Source organism: Schistocerca serialis, chromosome 2 (genome assembly GCF_023864345.2).
Source record: "Schistocerca serialis cubense isolate TAMUIC-IGC-003099 chromosome 2, iqSchSeri2.2, whole genome shotgun sequence".
NCBI classification, from domain to species: Eukaryota; Metazoa; Arthropoda; class Insecta; order Orthoptera; family Acrididae; genus Schistocerca; species Schistocerca serialis.
Genome location: NC_064639.1, coordinates 1,138,179,498 through 1,138,200,096, shown reverse-complemented (window position 1 = coordinate 1,138,200,096; position 20,599 = coordinate 1,138,179,498). Strand labels below are relative to the sequence as shown.

Here is a 20,599-nt window from a genome sequence, read left to right as displayed (position 1 = left end):
ACGTCAGCTATTTGTGACAAAATTTGTGCCGGACCACGACTCGAAACTGGATATGTGAATGGAGGGACGTGTAGAGGAGGAGATACTTAATGGATGAGAGAGGGAATGGATGGTAACTGACACACACACACACACACACACACACACACACACACACACGAAGAGAGAAAGAGAGAGAGAGAGAGATAGAGAGAGAGAGAGATGTGGTTTGTTGGTTTTGGGGAAGGGGACCAAACAGCAAGGCCATCGGTCCCCTCCGATTAGGGAAAGATGGGGAAGGAAATCGGCCGTGCCCTTTCGAAGGAACCATCCCGGCATTTGCCTGAAGTGATTTAGGGAAATCACGAAAAACCTAAATCAGGATGTCTGGACGTGGGTTTGAACCGTCGTCCTCCCGAATGTGAGTCCAGTGCGCTAACCACTGTGCCACCAGAGCTACGGGGAGGGGGCGGGGCAGAGGGGGGGGGGGGGGGAGGCGCGTCACATCGGATAAGAATCCCCCAATCTTCCTTGAAAGTTGGTTTATACACGAGAGCAAAAACTGCCATCGCGCCGCATATCAAAAGCGTGCGATCATGCTCAATGGTGTTGCAGCCCAACAAAGCCAGAGAGGGGTTGAAATTTCCGCGGCTGCCAGCAGCTTAAAGGTTGTCTAAAACATCCTCCTGGTGCTCAGCGCACTGGAAACTGTTGTTTTCGACCGTTAGATGTGATGGATTCAACGCCCCGAGGAAAGGGGTGGTTCCATTGAGGTGGTTTCATTGGCGCCGTTTATGTCACCCATTGCGGACTTTTCTTATAGATTCTGACTAGCGGTGTGTCTGAAACGTTTCTCTCGGTCACAGATAAGAAAACCGCGTGATTTCAGCACTGTGCGTCGCAGTTCTAAACTCAATCGCAGAGGTGCCAACTTACATGAGGGGAAGAGGGGCTGTGACGACTCTCCCTCCGTGTGAGACGTCCACGATGGCGGTGGGCAGAATTGTGGCGAAATTTGGTGCCAGTGTGACGTGACTGGCCAACCTTTTACGTCACATGAACTTATGACCTCTGACATGTGTCGTCACCTTACTGTTTGAAGTGAGGTCGAACCCAGGGTGACGGCACATAACGCTACGCTATTCCACCATTACAAAGGAAGGTTGTAGACACCTTTGAGCCAAATTTCAAACCTCTGCATCGCAATGAGAGACAATTACGGAGTTTCCACGAAAAAGTGATCCTTTACCTGAGTTGCGCAGTTTATTTACTTGTTCAGTTATGTGAAATTGTTAACAAGTTGTATTTTGTATATTTGGTTGTACTGTTTTGTTATTTAATAATGTAACATCTCTAGCTACATGAGAACTATTTTTAAAAAGGGTTAAAACGTCACTGTTACCAACTTTGTCCATTCGTTAACGTCTAGTATATTTCTGGTACAAAAGGAAAAAGAAAACTGCAGATTTTAAAGCTCTAAGCCCCAGAAACGTTATTCTGTACAGATGCTCTCTCCAGCCACTCCACTCAAGAAGTTCGAAAGGTAAGAGGCGAAGCAGTAGACTTTTGTGGTGGAGATGGCGCGTCAGATGCACAGTATCTGCTCCCGGCTTGTTACACAATCGGCTATCTGTTATCCGTAATTCCTCCCGCGCTCCTGGAGTTCGCCCTGCCGGCGAAGAGCGCTTTGATCCGCAGTAATGAAGTTTACAACTGATTATAAAGTGTCCAGAAGCGGTTACGGGTCCCCTACAAATCTCAGGCCAAAGTTCGCCAGCCCTCACTCAGTAACAGACTCCTCTAGCGAGACGGCTTTCGAAATACGCCCTGTGTATCTACAGAGCGGCGAGCTGCTCTGTCGCAAGGAACACTTGCACCTTCTCAGTTTTATTGATCGCTAATCGTATCACACTGGAAACTTTTCTTATTATTCACTAAACTTTAACTGGCTAATAGTCACAAAAAGTTTCTTTCATATACAGGGTGGCGCAAAAGTCACTGGACAGTTGATAAAAGAAAACAAAAGTAACAGCAACACATAGTACAGTAGGACGTCTTAACGCGTTAAGTTGTTTTACCAAATGGTAATAATTACGTCTTGTCAAGTTGGAATACAATGCAGTGACAAACAAAACAAACACAATAATCAAACTCGTGAATTATTGAAAGCATGATCTGTGAGACGATTTTACAGTTGTGGTTTTCCGAATTGTCACGATGTCAACGAAAGAATAAAGGATTTTCGCATTAAAATCGTTTTATAAAAGAGGCGATACTGCTGTTGTTAATTAATGGAGAAGACACTTTAGATCAAAACCAAAGTCTAAACAAACGTGTACGACATACGACATATCATCTATTATTAGAACAACCAATAAACAAACATGGTGTGAGTGTTTAGGGAAGAATATCATGATTTGGTGTACTTGGACCATATTTTTTTGAAGGAACAGTGCGCGAGATAACTATTTGGATATGCTTCAGTATTACGTGGTACCGGGACTTATAACGCCTACTGAATACTTTCAGGAAATTTACTTTCAACACGATGGTGTTTCATCGCATTATGGCACAGCCGTCCGCGATTATTTAGACGAAACTTTCCAAAGAAAAGAGATTGGTCGAAGGGCAGATATTGACATGTTTCCACGTTCACTGATTATCATGCCCTTGGAGTTTTTCCTATGGTACGTTTGTTCTCAAAAATCTCAGAGCATTGATGAACTAAAGAACTATACGCACGATGTAGTTTATTAAATGGCCATTGATTCCACAGTAAGCCATAAACTACGTAACAGTGTTCCAAAAAGACTTAAAAGATAAATTAATGAAGACGGAAAACAATTTCAACATAAAAAATAATTGTATGTATTGTTTGTATTTCGTGTTATCGAACATAAATTCTTTCTTTTGTTTTAATCGATGTCCAGTGTCCAGTGACTTTTGCGCCACCGCTTATATTTAAATCAAAATGAACGCTTTTTCACTTACTCGAATTAATTTCGTAACGGTACATACTGAACAAGGATCAGGAAAGCATCTAAATCCAATAAAAACCACATCATATGTACATGGTTCACACTTGACGCATTTGTAAATGCATTCACGCACCATGTTGCGCAGGTCTCATTGTGAATGAGAACGCTTATGTGACGAAAAGTCCACATTCGACAGCCATATCAGTTTATTTATGACAATATGCTCTTGTGCATCTCATTGGCTGTCGGTGAATATCAGTTCTTATTTTACTTAAATCAAAAAAATAACATGCTCTTTCTTTAGCTGGTTTGCATAACAAGGTATCAGCAAATTAATATCTGTCGTTAAAGAACTCAACTATGATAAATGTGTTTTCAGGTTTTTGAAATTACAATAATCGTGGAGTTATTTAACAGTAATTTATAGAAGTCTTAAGTTTCCTAGTTTTTTTATTACTCTGCTTTACTTTCCTATCTTGTTTACTACTTCGTTGTACTTTCTTGATTTTCATCTTTTTACTTTCCTGTTATTAGATGGCTTCATTTGGTTTTGCTATACTTTCCTATCTTTTATACTACTTTTCTTTATTTTATCATGTGTTGTTTTCCCTGTCTCTTGATAGCCGCGACACAACCGTCACGATTTACACTAATCATTTTCCAGGTTCTCGAAATCACAAACTCTTTACAATATACTCAATCGCACGCCCCAGTTCACTTCCCCATCGCTGCTCCGCATGCACTACGTATTTAAACCACCACTAAACCTTCCCTCACCCAAGTAATCAGTATCGGAAGTAAATGTTCTCATTTTGTAGAAAACGATATTTACCATCTTCAATGAGTTACCAGAATCATTATTTAGTCATAATAAACTACAACACTGATTTCATGCGATTCTCAGTATTCATTACCGTAATTTAATACTTTTGAACTCTGCAAATACTTTATATTTTTTTAAAATTTTAAAATATTTCCTTTCTAAAAGGCCTTCCGGCTAAAGAACTATTTTTTTTTAACTTTGATTATCCACCTTCAATTATCTTCTTTTTTCTTTTGTTACAGTTTATGAACATTTCGTTCAAGCTGAATACCAAAAACTTTTTAAGAATTTTTAAGAATCTTAAAAATACATCAAATGTAATATGGGCGTGTGGCCATGCTTTTGAAAGAAATGAAGAGCAATTTGAAAAGTCCTCTCCTAGTCACATTCTATACGTAATACATACAGGGCGTATATGTTTTGTCCCCGTAATTTACTCACATCAACTTTCACACTCTTTCGCTGAGATATTCCAAGGTTTGATAGGTTGTTTGTTTGGATTAGCGTTCAATTACAAATACCCATTAGACCGTTCACTCAGTACTCGGAATCGTTTGAAAAATTGTGGTGAAAGTAGTACCATAGATGTAGGTATGGTTATTCGAACGTTTTTACCTTCATGGTGCATTTGGGAATGGAGATGGGAACTCGTATTAGCTTCTGGGAATTAAAATGAAAATTACTGAAAAACTGTATCAGTCACCATACTATTACTACCATATTATTACCAAAGGGGGGGGGGGGGGAGGTGGAGAAGTCGGCAGGTACCCTCTGACCCTCGCCGTGTAGGCCTGTACCCTAGTTAATGCGAGTCCTCATTAAGACGTTATGACGTTCCAATCCTTTCTGAGTACGCACAGCAGCAATTTAACCAGAGTTTACACTATACAAGATTTAAAAAATAAACGTATCTTCATAGTTCTTTGGGTGGTAAATCTCTAACGTTGTTGACCAGGCGCTAGAACTTCTCAGACTCTCGTGTACGGTATTCTACGATACATCAATGAATCCATTTCCTTTCTGTTTCCATGATGTTCCAACCAGTCATCTTCATGATTACGAAACATATGAATCGTGCAGTCTGTCATCCTTTTAACAAAAGCAATTCCAGCTGGTAATGGAAATCGACTTGGTTTCAGACACAAATGGCAGATAATGAAGCAGTATCATCCTTCGATCTTTTATTTCCACTTATGATTGATGATTCTTTCACACTACTCTTAGAAGTTAAGTACATTTAAGGTTAGCCTTTCATGCTGATGATAACTCTATGAATTCCTCCACAATCGTTTGTGAGCAATTTAACAACTCTGTGTCATAACTTGTTAAATATTTTTCTCCGTCCACATTTTACGGTCGTGAATAAAGCTCAACCACTGGTTCCATCAGCTAACCAGGTAGTCACTGAAGGAAACTTGGATCATTTTTATTGGAATTCTTCGTACAGTTGTCACTTCATTCTAACTTTCGTCAGAGTAATGCAATAAGGAACTATCTCAATAAATTACGAACTGCAACTTGGCCAAAAATAAAAGCCTCAAGAACATATACACAGCAATAATTTTTCATTTCGAAGAGCAGGTTTCAAATATCACCACACTCATAATGTAAACATCACTGTATATTTTGTTTCTATCATTGTGTCAATAAAAGATATGTGTAAACAGAGAGTCTCACGCTGACAGGGAGCTTTGACAATTCTTTGCTGTTCACAGGTTCTGCTTTGATGCAAATCGTTGATGTATACAAGGAGATACAAGCTCAACAGATCAACACGGTGAGTGTCTGGAATCTTTATTTTTTTCTATTTCTTGCAACAGAAGTCTAAACTGTTCACTTAAAATTCCAACAGTTCATCATAAATTACTACCTTATTTAAAAGGTCTAAACAGAGCTGAGCAATATAAATGAAATTTCTGTTTCAGCTCAAAGCATTCTACGTAGACATGCTTGTTCCACTCGAGACCAATCTAGAAAAGGATACAAAAGTTGTGCAGGTAAGCAGACAGCAGATCAGTTGGTATTACAGTCTTCCAGTATGATTCAGTCTGTTGTGTCCTGTATGTTTGACAGTTTGAAATGAATTCGTGTCACTTACCACTCAAGCAACTCATCTACTAAACTGTTCATTCATCTTGGGCATTATCTGCACGCATGTTATCAGCCAAACATTCTCGACATTTTTGTTTATTCGTGCCGTATACTAGACACTATTGATTCGACAGTATTAATTAGATATGTAAAAATATTTTACAATACTGGACCTGCGATACACATAATTTTTAGCTCTGCTAGGTGTCGGAACTAGATGACACATAATTAGGTTTTTAGTAGGTTTTGGTGATACGTACTGTATAAACAATATCCATTTATACGAGCTATAGAGCACACCACAAATCGAAAAAATCTTTCAGTTTCTTAATGAAGAACTCAATTTTGACAATTGTTATTAATCTGTTTTGCATTGTTGATGTAGATGTTCAGTCAATCAGTATACCGCGATGCTCGCATCCACTAAAACATAGAAACAAAATACTGTCAACTGGAACGTAAGCTCTCGCAATGCGCTTTGTGTGCAAAAACGAAGTCCTTATACCTGTTGATTACGCAACGTCCCTCTGAATCAGCAGATGGTCAGTATGGAGAAGAATTTTAAGTCTAACTGTAATTCAAACAATTTGGATGGTAATCGCTAGTTAATATACAAAAACAGGGTGCTATTTAATTCGAGTGAAGCGAGATCTTCTTAAACGGCGTATTCCAGCATATTTATAGCGCTGGTTCAATGAACATTTTCAAGTATTTTATTTCACGTCATAGAAGAGTGGGCCTCAGAACTCCGTGCAACAACACACATTAAGATTTTTCATGGGTTCCCTTAAATTCTAGACGTTTAATATTCAGTCCTTTTTAATTTTCACTTTTATCCTGTAATAGGACTCAAGGATGCAACAAAAAACACAGAGGACTCATCTGCATGTTCATTTTTTAACAGAGTGAATACATATTAGTGAATAGCGCCAAGATTCCTGGGCCATTGCTCTGCTCGCAATAAACAGTTTATCAAAATCAACCGTACTCTATCGTTGTCTAATATTCAGGACAGATACACAGTTTGTCACCCTTCAAGTATTTTGCCCCTCCCTTTTCTTACACTTCAGCAATGACATTGGTGTTGGTTTCTTGCTTTTTTGTTATGTGATATTTTCATTTGTTCCTTTACTTCCCTATTTCCTCAGATTGCATATGAAGAATGGTAATGAAAAACGTTCTAAGTGCTATTTTTTTCACAAAACGAGTTTTTAGTAGTACTGCGTTACTGTGTCTCTAGAGTTGATCCAGGTGACAAACCATAGAGAGAGTCTTTCAACTATGGGTTAACAGATGGCACATGATCTTCGGAACAGATGTTTTTTGTGGTTAGGGTGTGGTTTCCTTATTGCATTTGAGAGAACGCTAAATGCGCAATGACGTGAACACATTTTACAATATTGTGTTTTGCGTACAGTAGAGGAACAGTTCAGATACTATGACTGTTTATTGAGTACGTTAATGCATCGCGTCATAAAGCAGCATTTGTAAAAATGGTTCAAATGGCTCTGAGCACTATGCGACTTAACTTCTGAGGTCATCAGTCGCCTAGAACTTAGAACTAATTAAACCTAACTAACCTAAGGACATCACACACATCCATGCCCGAGGCAGGATTCGAACCTGCGACCGTAGCGGTCGCTCGGCTCCAGACTGTAGCGCCCAGAACCGCACGGCCACTTCGGTCGGTCACCATTTGTAAGGCAGTGGTTGGTGCACAAAAACATTCCTGAGTTGAAGGGCTTGCCCACAGAGCTGAACTGAGCACAATCTTTGGGATGAGCTTGAACGTCGATTTAGATGCAGGTCCGATCGTCCAACCTTCTCTTGTTTCTGCTACTCTTGAGGACAAGTTGCAGCCATCATCCACAGACGTGTATTGCAAATGTCTCCAGCAGAGTTCTAGCTGTCATAAAGACGAATGATGGACGCGCCCCATATTTATGTCGAATAACACGAGTCCGCATACCGTTGGTCAGATAGAGTAGGAGAGAGGAGCTGGCAGAAGGTAGGTTGTAAGGTCAGGGCTCCAGTCATGTCTGGATAGCTCAGTCGGTAAGGCTGTTTTACGGCTTCGATTCTCTCTGGGATAACCTATTATTCGGCAAGGAAGTTACAAAGGAGGTTACAGTTCTACATCCCGTCGTCACGAAGATCATCAGACTCGGTTCACTGATTCGATCTGACAACAATGGTATGAAAAATTATCACCACTTTGTTCAAGGAACACCACCTCATTCACCTGAAGTTATTGTACGGAAACCACAAAAAATGTGATTTTTTTGGGGGGGGGGGGAGGGGGAGGGGGGAGTTTTCGGACAATTATCTGAACTCCACTTGTTCTGAGTACGAGTCTAACATCAATTTGGACGCGAGAATAGTTGTTTAAGGACGCTGAATGGTTGCGTTGATGACATGTTCAGGTTTTTCCGAAATATATTGGGTTTCACTCTTTCGCTCTCTGGCAAAAACCAACTTTGCTCTGTACTGGTAGTGTAACCTGCGTATAACAAATCAGAATGTTCCAAGATGAAACTCTCCTTGCGTAGTGGAATTTGCAGCTGAATACGTCTTTCTCGCAGGCTCAGTTGGGATCGTTGTGACGTTGTATGAGTGGAGGTAAAAATCTTTTTATTACTTTATTTTAAGTTTAATTTGTAGATATACCTTTGGTTTTAAATGAAAAAAGCAACAAAAGAGATACACTGCTGAAACTACACTCCTGGAAATGGAAAAAAGAACACATTGACACCGGTGTGTCAGACCCACCATACTTGCTCCGGACACTGCGAGAGGGCTGTACAAGCAATGATCACACGCACGGCACAGCGGACACACCAGGAATCGCGGTGTTGGCCGTCGAATGGCGTTAGCTGCGCAGCATTTGTACACCGCCGCCGTCAGTGTCAGCCAGTTTGCCGTGGCATACGGAGCTCCATCGCAGTCTTTAACACTGGTAGCATGCCGCGACAGCGTGGACGTGAACCGTATGTGCAGTTGACGGATTTTGAGCGAGGGCGTATAGTGGGCATGCGGGAGGCCGGGTGGACGTATCGCCGAATTGCTCAACACGTGGGGCGTGAGGTCTCCACAGTACATCGATGTTGTCGCCAGTGGTCGGCAGAAGGTGCACGTGCCCGTCGACCAGGGACCGGACCGCAGCGACGCACGGATGCACGCCAAGACCGTAGGATCCTACGCAGTGCCGTAGGGGACCGCACCGCCACTTCCCAGCAAATTAGGGACACTGTTGCTCCTGGGGTATCGGCGAGGACCATTCGCAACCGTCTCCATGAAGCTGGGCTACGGTCCCGCACACCGTTAGGCCGTCTTCCGCTCACGCCCCAACATCGTGCAGCCCGCCTCCAGTGGTGTCGCGACAGGCGTCAATGGAGGGACGAATGGAGACGTGTCGTCTTCAGCGATGAGAGTCGCTTCTGCCTTGGTGCCAATGATGGTCGTATGCGTGTTTGGCGCCGTGCAGGTGAGCGCCACAATCAGGACTGCATACGACCGAGGCACACAGGGCCAACACCCGGCATCATGGTGTGGGGAGCGATCTCCTACACTGGCCGTACACCACTGGTGATCGTCAAGGGGACACTGAATAGTGCACGGTACATCCAAACCGTCATCGAACCCATCGTTCTACCATTCCTAGACCGGCAAGGGAACTTGCTGTTCCAACAGGACAATGCACGTCCGCATGTATCCCGTGCCACCCAACGTGCTCTAGAAGGTGTAAGTCAACTTCCCTGGCCAGCAAGATCTCCGGATCTGTCCCCCATTGAGCATGTTGATGAAGCGTCGTCTCACGCGGTCTGCACGTCCAGCACGAACGCTGGTCCAACTGAGGCGCCAGGTGGAAATGGCATGGCAAGCCGTTCCACAGGACTACATCCAGCATCTCTACGATCGTCTCCATTGGAGAATAGCAGCCTGCATTGCTGCGAAAGGTGGATATACACTGTACTAGTGCCGACATTGTGCATGCTCTGTTGCCTGTGTCTATGTGCCTGTGGTTCTGTCAGTGTGATCATGTGATGTATCTGACCCCAGGAATGTGTCAATAAAGTTTCCCTTTCTGGGACAATGAATTCACGGTGTTCTTATTTCAATTTCCAGGAGTGTAGATGAAGTAATGGCGGAACCAGCATTGTTGTATGGATCTGAGTGACGCATACTAAACGACAGGTCAAAAGTATAGAATATTAAGAGATGAAGTCTGGAGTTTCAAATTTTAAAGGATATGCGAAGTGATTTGGTTAACTGCAATACTATTAGTTAAAAACTATACTAGTTAAAAACCTAATTTCCGTACTTGTATCATCACAAATAAAAAGTAGTGCTTCAGCAACAGTGTCAACTGTAATAAAAACTTTCTTCCTACAATTCTGACCGAGAGAGGTGGCCCAGTGGTTACCATGCTAGAGTCGCATTCGGGAGGACGGCCATTCAAACCCGCGTCCGGTCATCCAGATTAAGGTTTTCCGTGATTTGCCTAAATCATTCCAGGCCAATGCCGAGATAGTTCCTTTCAAAGGACAAGGCCGATTTCCTCCCCCATCCTTGACCCAAGCCGAGATTGTGCTCCGTCTCTAATGATCTCGATGTCGACTGGACATTAAATCCAACCTTTCTTCCTTCCTCCTAATGTTTTGTCGAAAATTGACATTTTTGTGACCGTGGCTGTGTACTAAATACAAGTTGCTTCTTGCAAAGAAGAAAACAGCAAACAGCCACCGTTAATATTGCCTTTTTTTGCACAAATAGCGCCGTTATCCGGTTCGAACGGACAGGTTCATATTCACGCGGCCGTTCACGTTTGTATTTGTTTTTTGCCATTGTTATTAATCTGTTTTGCATTGTTGATGTAGATGTTCAGTCAATCAGTATACCGCGATGGTCGCATCCACTAAAACATAGAAACAAAATAGTGTCAACTGGAACGTAAGCTCTCGCAATGCGCTTTGTGTGCAAAAACGAAGTCTTTATACCTGTTGATTACGCAACGTCCCTCTGAATCAGCAGAGAATTGGCCGTTTTTTGTCAACAAGTAATGTAAACAACGTGCCCTCTCAGTAACTGAGTGGACAGCGCGACAGACTCTCATGCGGGGAACCCGGGTTTGATTCCCGATACTGTCAGGAGTCTTTCCTTGGTGGTACGTCTGGACAGAGATGCCCTCAGCCTCAAGACGCCAACTGAGGAGCTATCTCTCTGAGAGGAAGCGGCTCCGAGGAATGTCGAAACGCAGACAAATCCATACAGCATCTGATGATGATTGATTGAGGATGGCCAGGGGGATCGGTTGCCTGTCGCGTGGCATTCAGGGCCTGATCGCCGGGTTTCCTTTCTTTCCTTTAAAGTAAACAACAACGAATGTAACATAAACGTGAACAGCCGTCTGAAGGTGAACTTATGGGATCGAAACCGGTAACGGCGCTATTTGTGTAAATAAATGGCATTATTGTGTCACGTTGCTGTTTTCTTCTTTGAAGCAATAAGCTTGTAAAAACTTCCTTATTGGCACTTAGAACCAGTCCGTTTCCCGGTCCGGTACTTACAAGGGAACCTCCCCCTCGCACCCCCCTCAGATTTAGTTATAAGTTGGCACAGTGGATAGGTCTTGAAAAACTGAACACTGATCAATCGAGAAAACAGGAAGAAGTTTTGTGGAACTATGAAAAAATAAGCAAAATACACAAACTGAGTACTTCATGTGCAATATCAAGGAGCGTGTGATATCAGGAGCCCCGTGGTCCCGTGGTTAGCGTGATCAGCTGCGGAACGAGCGGTCCTCGGTTCAAGTCTTCCCTCTAGTCAAAAATTTAATTTTTTATTTTCAGACAACTATTTTGCGAAGTTGCACAGGTACACAGAGCAGTATTGTTTACGTGATCGTGTGTCAATTATGAAAGTTCAGGTACTCACACATAATCAACTTCGCTCTCCAAAATTCCAGGACATGTTCAGATTTGCTTGGACATATGCAGGATTTGACAGTCTACACACGGCAAAGTTTGAAAACATTAAAAACATATGTTTTGACAGAGCACAGGGAAAACTGTGCGACTGTGAAACTGTTGCATTCATTTGTTGCAGTTTGTGTGACAAACTCTTATGTTTTCATCACTTTTTTGGGAGTGATTATCACATCCACAAGAAAACCTAAATCGCGCAAGGTAGAAGAATCTTTTCACCCATTCGCAAAGTGTACAAGTTAGGTGGGTCGACAACATATTCCTGTCATGTAACGCACATGCCGTCACCAGTGTCGTATAGAATATATCAGACCTGTTTTCCTGTGGAGGAATCGGTTGACCTATGACCTTGCGATCAAATGTTTTCGGTTGCGATTGGAGAGGCACGTCCTTTCGTCTACTAATCGCACGGTTTTGCGGTGCGGTCGCAAAACACAGACACTAAACTTATTACTGTGAACAGAACGGACAGATCATAACTTTGCGAAAATAAAGAAATTAAACTTTTCACTCGAGGGAGGAACTGAACCAAGGACCTCTCGTACCGCAGGTGCTCACGGTAACCACGGGACTACGGCGCTCCGCAGTTCACACTTTCCTTGATGTTGCGTACCTTGCACATGGACTACTCAGTTTGTATATTTTGCTTACTTTTTTCATAGTTCCACACAACTTCTTCCCGTTTTCTCGATTGACCTGTGTTCAGTTTTTCAAGACCTAGCCACTGTGCCAACTTATAACTAAATCTGAGGGGGGTGCGATGGGGAGGTTCCCTTGTTAGAACGTTCTTGATAAAGTATTTATTTTCTGATTTTTGTCATTGTTTTTGCGGTAATGTGGTGAGCAGCATAATTCTGTGGTATTAGAATACTTTATCAGTGTTTTACATAAAAACTCAGGCACTAAGAATGTTTTCTATTATCACTCTTTTCTTCCCCGATCATTTCTCAGCCTGCCAGCTACAGCTGTCAGGAACTTCCTCTCTTAATGTCCTATACTTTTGATCTGTTGTTTAGTATGCGTCACTCAGATCCATACAACAACGTTGGTTCCGCCATTACTTCATCTAGTTTAAGCAGTGTATCTCTTTTGTTGCTATTCTCATTTAAAACTAATGCTAACAAACAAAAGCATAAAATTAATTAGTAAAAAGTTTTTTACCTCCACTCATACGTCACAACGATCCCAACTGAGCCTGCGAGAAAGACGTATTCAGCTGCAAATTCCACTACGCAAGGAGAGTTTCATCTTGGAACATTCTGATTTGTTATACGCAGGTTACACTACCAGTACAGAGCAAAGTCGGTTTTTGCCAGAGAGCGAAAGAGTGAAACCCAGTATACCGCGGAAAAACCTGAACTTGTCTTCAACGCAACCATTCAGCGTCCTTAAAAAAATATTCTCGCGTCCAAATTGATGTTAGACTCGTACTCACAACAAGTGGAGTTCAGATAATTGTCCGAAAACTCCCCCCTCCCCCCCCAAAAAAATCACATTTTTTGTGGTTTCCATACAACAACTTCAGGTGAATGAGGTGGTTTCCTTGAACAAAGTGGTGATAATTTGTCGTACTATTCTTGTCAGATCGAATCAGTGAACCGTGTCTGATGATCTTAGTGACGACGGGATGTAAAACTGTAACTTCCTTGGTGAATAAACCTGAGTATCCCAGAGGGAATCGAAGCCGTAAAACAGCCTTACCGACTGAGCTATCCAGACATGACTGACGCCATGGCCTCACAGCCTACCTTCCGCCAAATCCTCTCTCCTACCCTGTCTGACTAACAGTACGCGGACTCGTGTGATTCGATATCAATATGGGGCGCGTCCATCATTCACCTTTATGACGGCTAGAACTCTGTTGCAAACATTTGCAATACACGTCTGTGGATGATGGCTGCAATTTGTCCTCAAGAGTAGCGGAAACAAGAGAAGGTTGGACGATCGGACCTGCATCTAAATCGACGTTCAAGCTCATCCCAAAGGTTGTGTTCAGTTCGGCACTGTGTGCAAGTCCTCCAACTCAGGAATGTTCTTGTCCACAAACCACTGCCTTACAAATGCTGCTTTATGACACGATGCATTAACATGCTGAATAAACAGTCATAGTATCTGAACTGTTCCTCTACTGTACGCAGGGCACAATACTGTAAAATGCGTTCGTGTCATTGCGCATTAAGCGTTTTCTGAAGTGCAATAAGGAAATCACACCCTAACCACAAAAAACACCTGTTCCGTAGTTCACTGTTGACACTACACATGGTGCCAGGTAACGCTTTACGCCATTTGCAAACCCTTCCGTCGGATTGCCAAAGAGGATAAGGTGATTCATCACTCCTGTGGCGTCGCCCTTTACACCAGCTTAAGCGTCGCTTATTACTGAGTACAGTAACTGGTGGCCAGTGAGGAATTGCTCGACTATTGTATCCCATTATTTTTAGCTTCCAATGCGCGCTGAGCTAGCTGAACTGCTGATAATACGAGGGCTGACTGAAAAGTAATGCCTCCACCTTCGTAACTTTTCAACAGTTGGCATGTAGCAGGTACTGGCTTGTCCCGTAGCCTCTTCTCTACAGCTCCAGTTGGCGGGAAGCTTTAGCACTGAACGATTGTTATAGTGTGAAGTATGGAAATCTGCGAAGACGGCCGGTCGATGCGATGTAAGCAACGTGATTGAATTACTGACAGCAGAAGGTGTCACCCCAAAGGAGATTCATCAGGGAATGAAAGCAGTTTATGGTGATTGTGTTGATGTGAGTACTGGCCTCGTTGAGCGAGTAAATTTAAACATGTTGAGGCCGGAATATCTGACCTGCGTGACAAATAGGGAGTTGACGTCCTGTGACAGCAACCACCGAATTTCACAAGCAAAATGTTGACAGATTGATTCAGGACGATCGTCGTTTCACTCAGAGAGAAACTGCAAGCACAATCGGCATTTCACATGAACGTGTGGGTCACATTATTGCTTTGCTTGGCTATCGGAAGATCTGTGCACGATGGGTGCCCCGGATGCTAACTCCTGAAATGAAAGCGCACAGATCTGAAATTTGCCAGGAACTCCTTTCGCGTTACGAGAATGAAGATTACGGCTTTCTCCATTCAATTGTGACAGGAGACGAAACGTGGGTACACCATTACGACCCGGAGACAAAATGTCAGCCTATGGAATATCGACACAAAGACTCGCCCCCAGAAAAAGAAATTCAAGACGCAGCCTGCAGCTGGAAAAATCATGGCCAGTGTTTTGAGACGCAGATTGTCTTATCCAAGTTGATTTCCTTGATCGTGGAACAACAATAAATTCAGAGCGTTGCATTACAACGCTGTGAACTCTGAAACGACGGCTAACAAGGGTCCGAAAGGAAAAGGTTAATGTTTTCGTGCATCATGACAATGCCAAACCACACACATCACGTGCCACCACAGCAGAATTTCAGCGACTGAATCTCACCACCGTACGGCATCCTCCAAACAGTCCAGATTTAACACCCTCTGACTTCCATATGTTCCCAATAATGAAAGGCGGTCTGCGGGGACATTATTATGCGTCTGATGAAGACGCTGTGAAAACTGAGAGACTGTGTTTGCGGAAACAGTGTGTCGACTTCTTCCGTGACGGCTTCAGAAAACGCACAAATTTATCCAATTGGCTGGTGATTACGTGGAAAATAGAATATTGGTAATTGAAGATCACATTCTAAGGATTAATTCTGCTTTTGATTTGTTAAAATATTCCTACCCAAACGACGGTGGAGGCATTACTTTTCATTCGTACTTCGGAGCTTGCGTTGATAACGCACTATTTTTTACGACCACCCGACACAATTGTGGACGGTCTCCGTCGCTCAGTCCATGAGATGGGCCTGGTTTTGGCTTAGCTATTGTTGAAAAATGCAAACTTTCACGGCCGGAAATGCCACAGTTAATAAAATACTCCGGGCTATTATGCAGTGACCTGATGGATTTTACATTAAAACCGAACGTTTCCTTCCCATCTGCGGTGGAAATTTTCCAGGGAGACTGTAGCTTCTTTGAGTATTCAATTCACACGCTGGCTCACTACTGCCTGCAGAAAAATTCCATTTACGCGTATTCCGCCCAGTGGTCTGACGTCACATGCTCTGAGTAACCCGCACGCATCTGGCCGTTGTCAGTTGACGTCGTCTGCTCTTGCTATCGCCCAATGGTGGAAGAGCCGTAGACATCTTCGTCCAGAGGTCATTCAGTTTCACGCCCTTCTCTTTCCTATTGAAATTATTGGGGTGTTGAACAATTCTATAGATTTTCTGTAAAGCCTTTCGTCGTGTCCGCTTGAGGCTACCCGTACTTGAATCCTGTGGAAAAATGGGTAAGGTGACCTCCAGACTGCAAAGCATGTTCCGCAACAGTGTATCTGCCAATCTCTTCCCTTCTACAGTTGCCCTTGTGCTCTCATAATCGTTTTTTGTCCGTTTTTGGTACTAGCCACATATACCTCCCCAGAAACGCAAGGAATCTTATAAACTCCTGGTTTTTCCAGCGATTTGGGTGCATCCTTGGGCAATTTCAGGTTATCTTGTATCTTCCGGGTGGGTTTTTAGATTACCGATATATTCCATTTTGTCAAGATCTTTTTCTCTTGCTGTTGGTAACGTCCTTAACGAACAGCAGGAAAACTTTCGACTTCGCAGACGCTTGTACATCGCCATGATTTTTGCAGGAGGGTCTTAACGCCCTCATTACCCCAACGAACGAATAACCGTTCTTGAACAATGGACTGGTAAGGTGTTAGCTGTTTTCTGTTCCTTCGCGTTTCCACTTTTCAGTTACATCCCCAACAGTCAAAGGAACTTAAGTTCTGAGGTCATCAGTCCCCTAGAACTTAGAACTACTTAAACCTAACCAACCTAAGGACATTACATACATCCATGCCCGATGCAGGATTCGAACCTGCGACCGTAGCAGTCACGCAGTTCCAGACTATAGCGCCTAGAACCGCTCGGCCACCCCGGCCGGCTTATCACCAACAGTCCTCTTGGGTCGCTTTAGGAAGGATGAAATGTCCCTGGTAAATTTGTTTCTCAGGCGACATCCAACGACTAACTCACATTTGAAGCCACTGAGTTCTCCCGGGCGCTGATTCTGTTGTTACTGCTTCTATACTGACAACACTATAGTCCATCCCCTCCTTTCATATTAACTGCACTTTCCAAACTTCACAGAAGCTCTCTTGCATACTTTGACGACCTAGCACTCTTGGAAGAACGGATGTTGTGGAGAAATGTCTTAGCCACAACCTATGAGATTGTTTCCAGAATGAATCACTCATGCTCCAGCTCAGTGTGCACTGTGAGGATGGGTCGTGAGTCATGCATTTACAGTTCAGCCAGCAAGCACGTTTCCCACTAACGGAAAGATTCTGAGATCGAATCCTGGTCCGTTACATGGTCTTCATCTTTCAGACAATTTCAAAAGTAGTACACACTCCGCTGTAGAGTCAACATTCATTCTGTAGCCTCGATTCCTTACTAGCTCTTTCCAAGACGAGCAACTGTAAATATGAAGTACTAACAAAATGTCAGTTTGGTTTCCAGAAAGGTTTTTCAACAGAAAATGCCATATATGCTTTCACCAATCAAATTTTGAATGATCTGAATAACCGAACACCACCCATTGGGATTTTTGTGATCTCTCAAAGACTTTTGATTGTGTAAATCATGAAATTCTGCTATACAAGCTCAAGTATTGTGTCATGAGTGGGACAGTGCACAAATGGTTTAATTCGAACCTAACTGGAAGAGTGCAGGAAGTTGAAATAAGCAGTTCTCATAATATGCAGAGATCAGCACATTCCTCAAACTGGGGAACTATCAAGAATGGGGTTCCACAAGGGTTGGTCTTGGTTCCTTTGTTGTTCTTAAAATATATTAATAACTTGGCATTGTATATTCATGAAGAGGCAAAGTTAGTTCTCTTTGCTGATGATACAAGTATAGTAATCACACCCGACAAACAAGAATTAACTGATGAAATTGTCAATAATGTCTATCAGAAAATTACTAAGTGGTTCCTTGTAAATGGACTCTCACTGAATTTTGATAAGACACAGCACATACAGTTCCGTATAGTAAGTGGTATGACGTCATTAATAAATATAGACCTTAATCAGAAGTATATAGCTAAGGTAGAATATTCAAAATTTTTAGGTGTGTCCATTGATGAGAGATTAAATTGGAAGAAACACATTGATGATCTGCTGTAACGTTTGAGTTCAGCTACTTATGCAATAAGGGTCATTGCAAATTTTGGTGATAAACATCTTAGTAAATTAGCTTACTACGCCTATTTTCACTCATTGCTTGCATATGGCATCATATTTTGGGGTAATTCATCACTGAGGAACAAAGTATTTATTGCACAAAAGCGTGTAATCAGAATAATAGCTGGAGTGCACCCAAGATCATCCTGCAGACATTTATTTAAGGATCTAGGGATATTCACAGTAGCTTCTCAGTATATATACTCGCTTATGAAATTTGTTATTAACAACCAAACCCAATTCAAAAGTAATAGCAGTGTGCATAACTACAATACTATGAGAAAGGATGATCTTCACTATTCAAGATTAAATCTAACTTTGGCACAGAAAGGGGTGAATTATACTGGCACTAAAGTCTTTGGTCACTTACCAAATAGTATCAAAAGTCTGACAGATAACCAACAAGTATTTAAGAAGAAATTAAAAGAATTTCTGAATGACAACTCCTTCTACTCCATAGAGGAATTTTTAGATATAAATTAAGAAAAAAAAGAAAAAAATTAAAAAAAATGTTAATAAAAAAGTTGTTATATGAACTTAATTATGTTGTTAAATTAACTTAATTATGCCATGTGTTGGAAAATTTGACTCGTTCCACATCATTACGAAATATCGTATTCATGATCCATGGAACTAGTATTAATCTAATCAGCTCTTAATAGTTAAACGCCTCCCAGTGTGCCGTTGCTCCACACAGCCCTGAGTGTCAACGCGTGTTGGTTGCAGAGCGAACAGAAGCGCTTCCTGCAGCAGCACAAGCAGCAGGCGGAGTCGTACAGCAAGGTGGAGGCCGCCCTCAGGAAGCAGCGCAAGAAGTCGCGCGCCAAGACGTCCGCCGGGGCGCTGGACCGCGAGGTCAAGAACCTGCAGGCGCTCGAGGAGCAGCGCGCCAAGATGGACGCCTTCTGCGAGGCCAGCCTCAAGACGGTCAGTCTCTGTCCTTTTTTTGTTTTGTTTTTGCTCTCTTTGTTTTTGTTCTACTGATAAAACGTGCTCTCCAGCTGAGTAGTAGTAAAAGAAGATGTAAGAAAACAAGTTCCTGGCTGTGAAGAAGCAAGAAAGCACTGGGAGGTGGGTGAAGTATCGAGCTTTCTTCGTCGCTCGACCAGGGTCAAGACAATAATCTAGCACGTGCCGTGAGCTGCGAACAAAGAGATTGCACCATACACATATCTGAAATTAAATGTTTAAATATTGTGTCAAAACTTGGTCACATTATGTAAGGCTATTAAATGATTAAATATCGTGAATCTAGCACGCTTCGTTAATTAGTTCCTTCGAAAATCCACTTTTTGTAAAATCCTATGTATAAAGTTCTGCTTTCAGAATTAGAGGCAGTGCATCGTAAAAACTCTCGGTATGAGTTTCCATGAAGCTACCTTAGGTTCACTTTATCATAAAAACATATGGTATAGGTTTTCACGAAGATAATTCATCTATTTTTTGAGTTTTTAAGAAAAATAATTATTTTTTGTAATTAAATTTAGCAAAACGAGTTAGATGAAATAATCTTTGTTATTAAGCTACAAAGCCAAGATGGCAGCACTGTATTTGTTGTATGTAACAATGAAGCTACATTAAGTTCGAAGGTAATATGGTAATTTTATATAGATGCAGAAATTAAAGCAGTCTTCAACTAACAAGGACATAAATAATTTTGTTGTCATAAAGGGTGCAGATTGGGCACTGCTGCCAAAGCTGGGACCAGTTTTAGAGTTAGTATTTCCTTCGGCGTCGGCACCAAGCATACACAGTGAAGAGCCAAGGAAAGTGGTACACGTGCGTAATATCGTGTGGGGTCCCACAGAAGTGCCGCAACACGACGTGGCATTGACTCGACTAACGTCTAAAGGAAACTGACACCACGAATCCTGCAGATCTGTCCATAAATCCGTAAGAGTACGAGCGGGTGGAGATCTCTTCTGAACAGCACGTTGCAAGGCATCCCAGATGAGCTCAATAACACACATGTCTCGGGAGTTTGGTGCCCAGCGGAAGTGTTTAAACTCAGAAGAGGGTTCGTGGAGCCACTCTGTAGCAATTCTAGACATGTGGGGCGTCACAGAACTGCTCTCATTAATAAACGGTCATAACGCCCATATAGTACTAGGGACAGAAAGTTGGCCGAAACCAGACGTAAACAGTAATGAAATCCTAAACTCAGATTGGAATGTATACCGCAGAGACAGGCTGGACAGTGAAGGGGGAGGCGTGTTTATAGCGATAAGAAGTGCAATAGTATCGAAGGAAATTGACGGAGGTCCGAAATGTGAAATGATTTGGGTGAAGGTCACGATTAAAGCAGGCTCAGACATGGTAATTGGATGTTTCTATAGGCCCCCTGGCTCAGCAGCTGTTGTGGCTGAGCACCTGAAGGATAATTTGGAAAATATTTCGAGTAGATTTCCCCACCATGTTATAGTTCTGGGTGGAGATTTTAATT

The 20,599-nt window shown here is 42.5% G+C and overlaps 1 protein-coding gene across 2 annotated transcripts in view; it reads left to right on the top strand.

Annotated features, from left to right (window-relative positions):
• The window catches only part of LOC126458602 (brain-specific angiogenesis inhibitor 1-associated protein 2-like), a 911,857-nt gene that overhangs the window by 854,691 nt on the left and 36,567 nt on the right, over nt 1-20,599 (top strand). For both annotated transcript variants that reach the window (XM_050095757.1, XM_050095758.1), the window contains exons 4-6: nt 5,496-5,557; nt 5,706-5,777; nt 18,883-19,083. In XM_050095757.1, the coding sequence (XP_049951714.1) occupies nt 5,496-5,557; nt 5,706-5,777; nt 18,883-19,083 (335 nt within the window). The remainder of the gene's footprint in view (nt 1-5,495; nt 5,558-5,705; nt 5,778-18,882; nt 19,084-20,599) is intronic.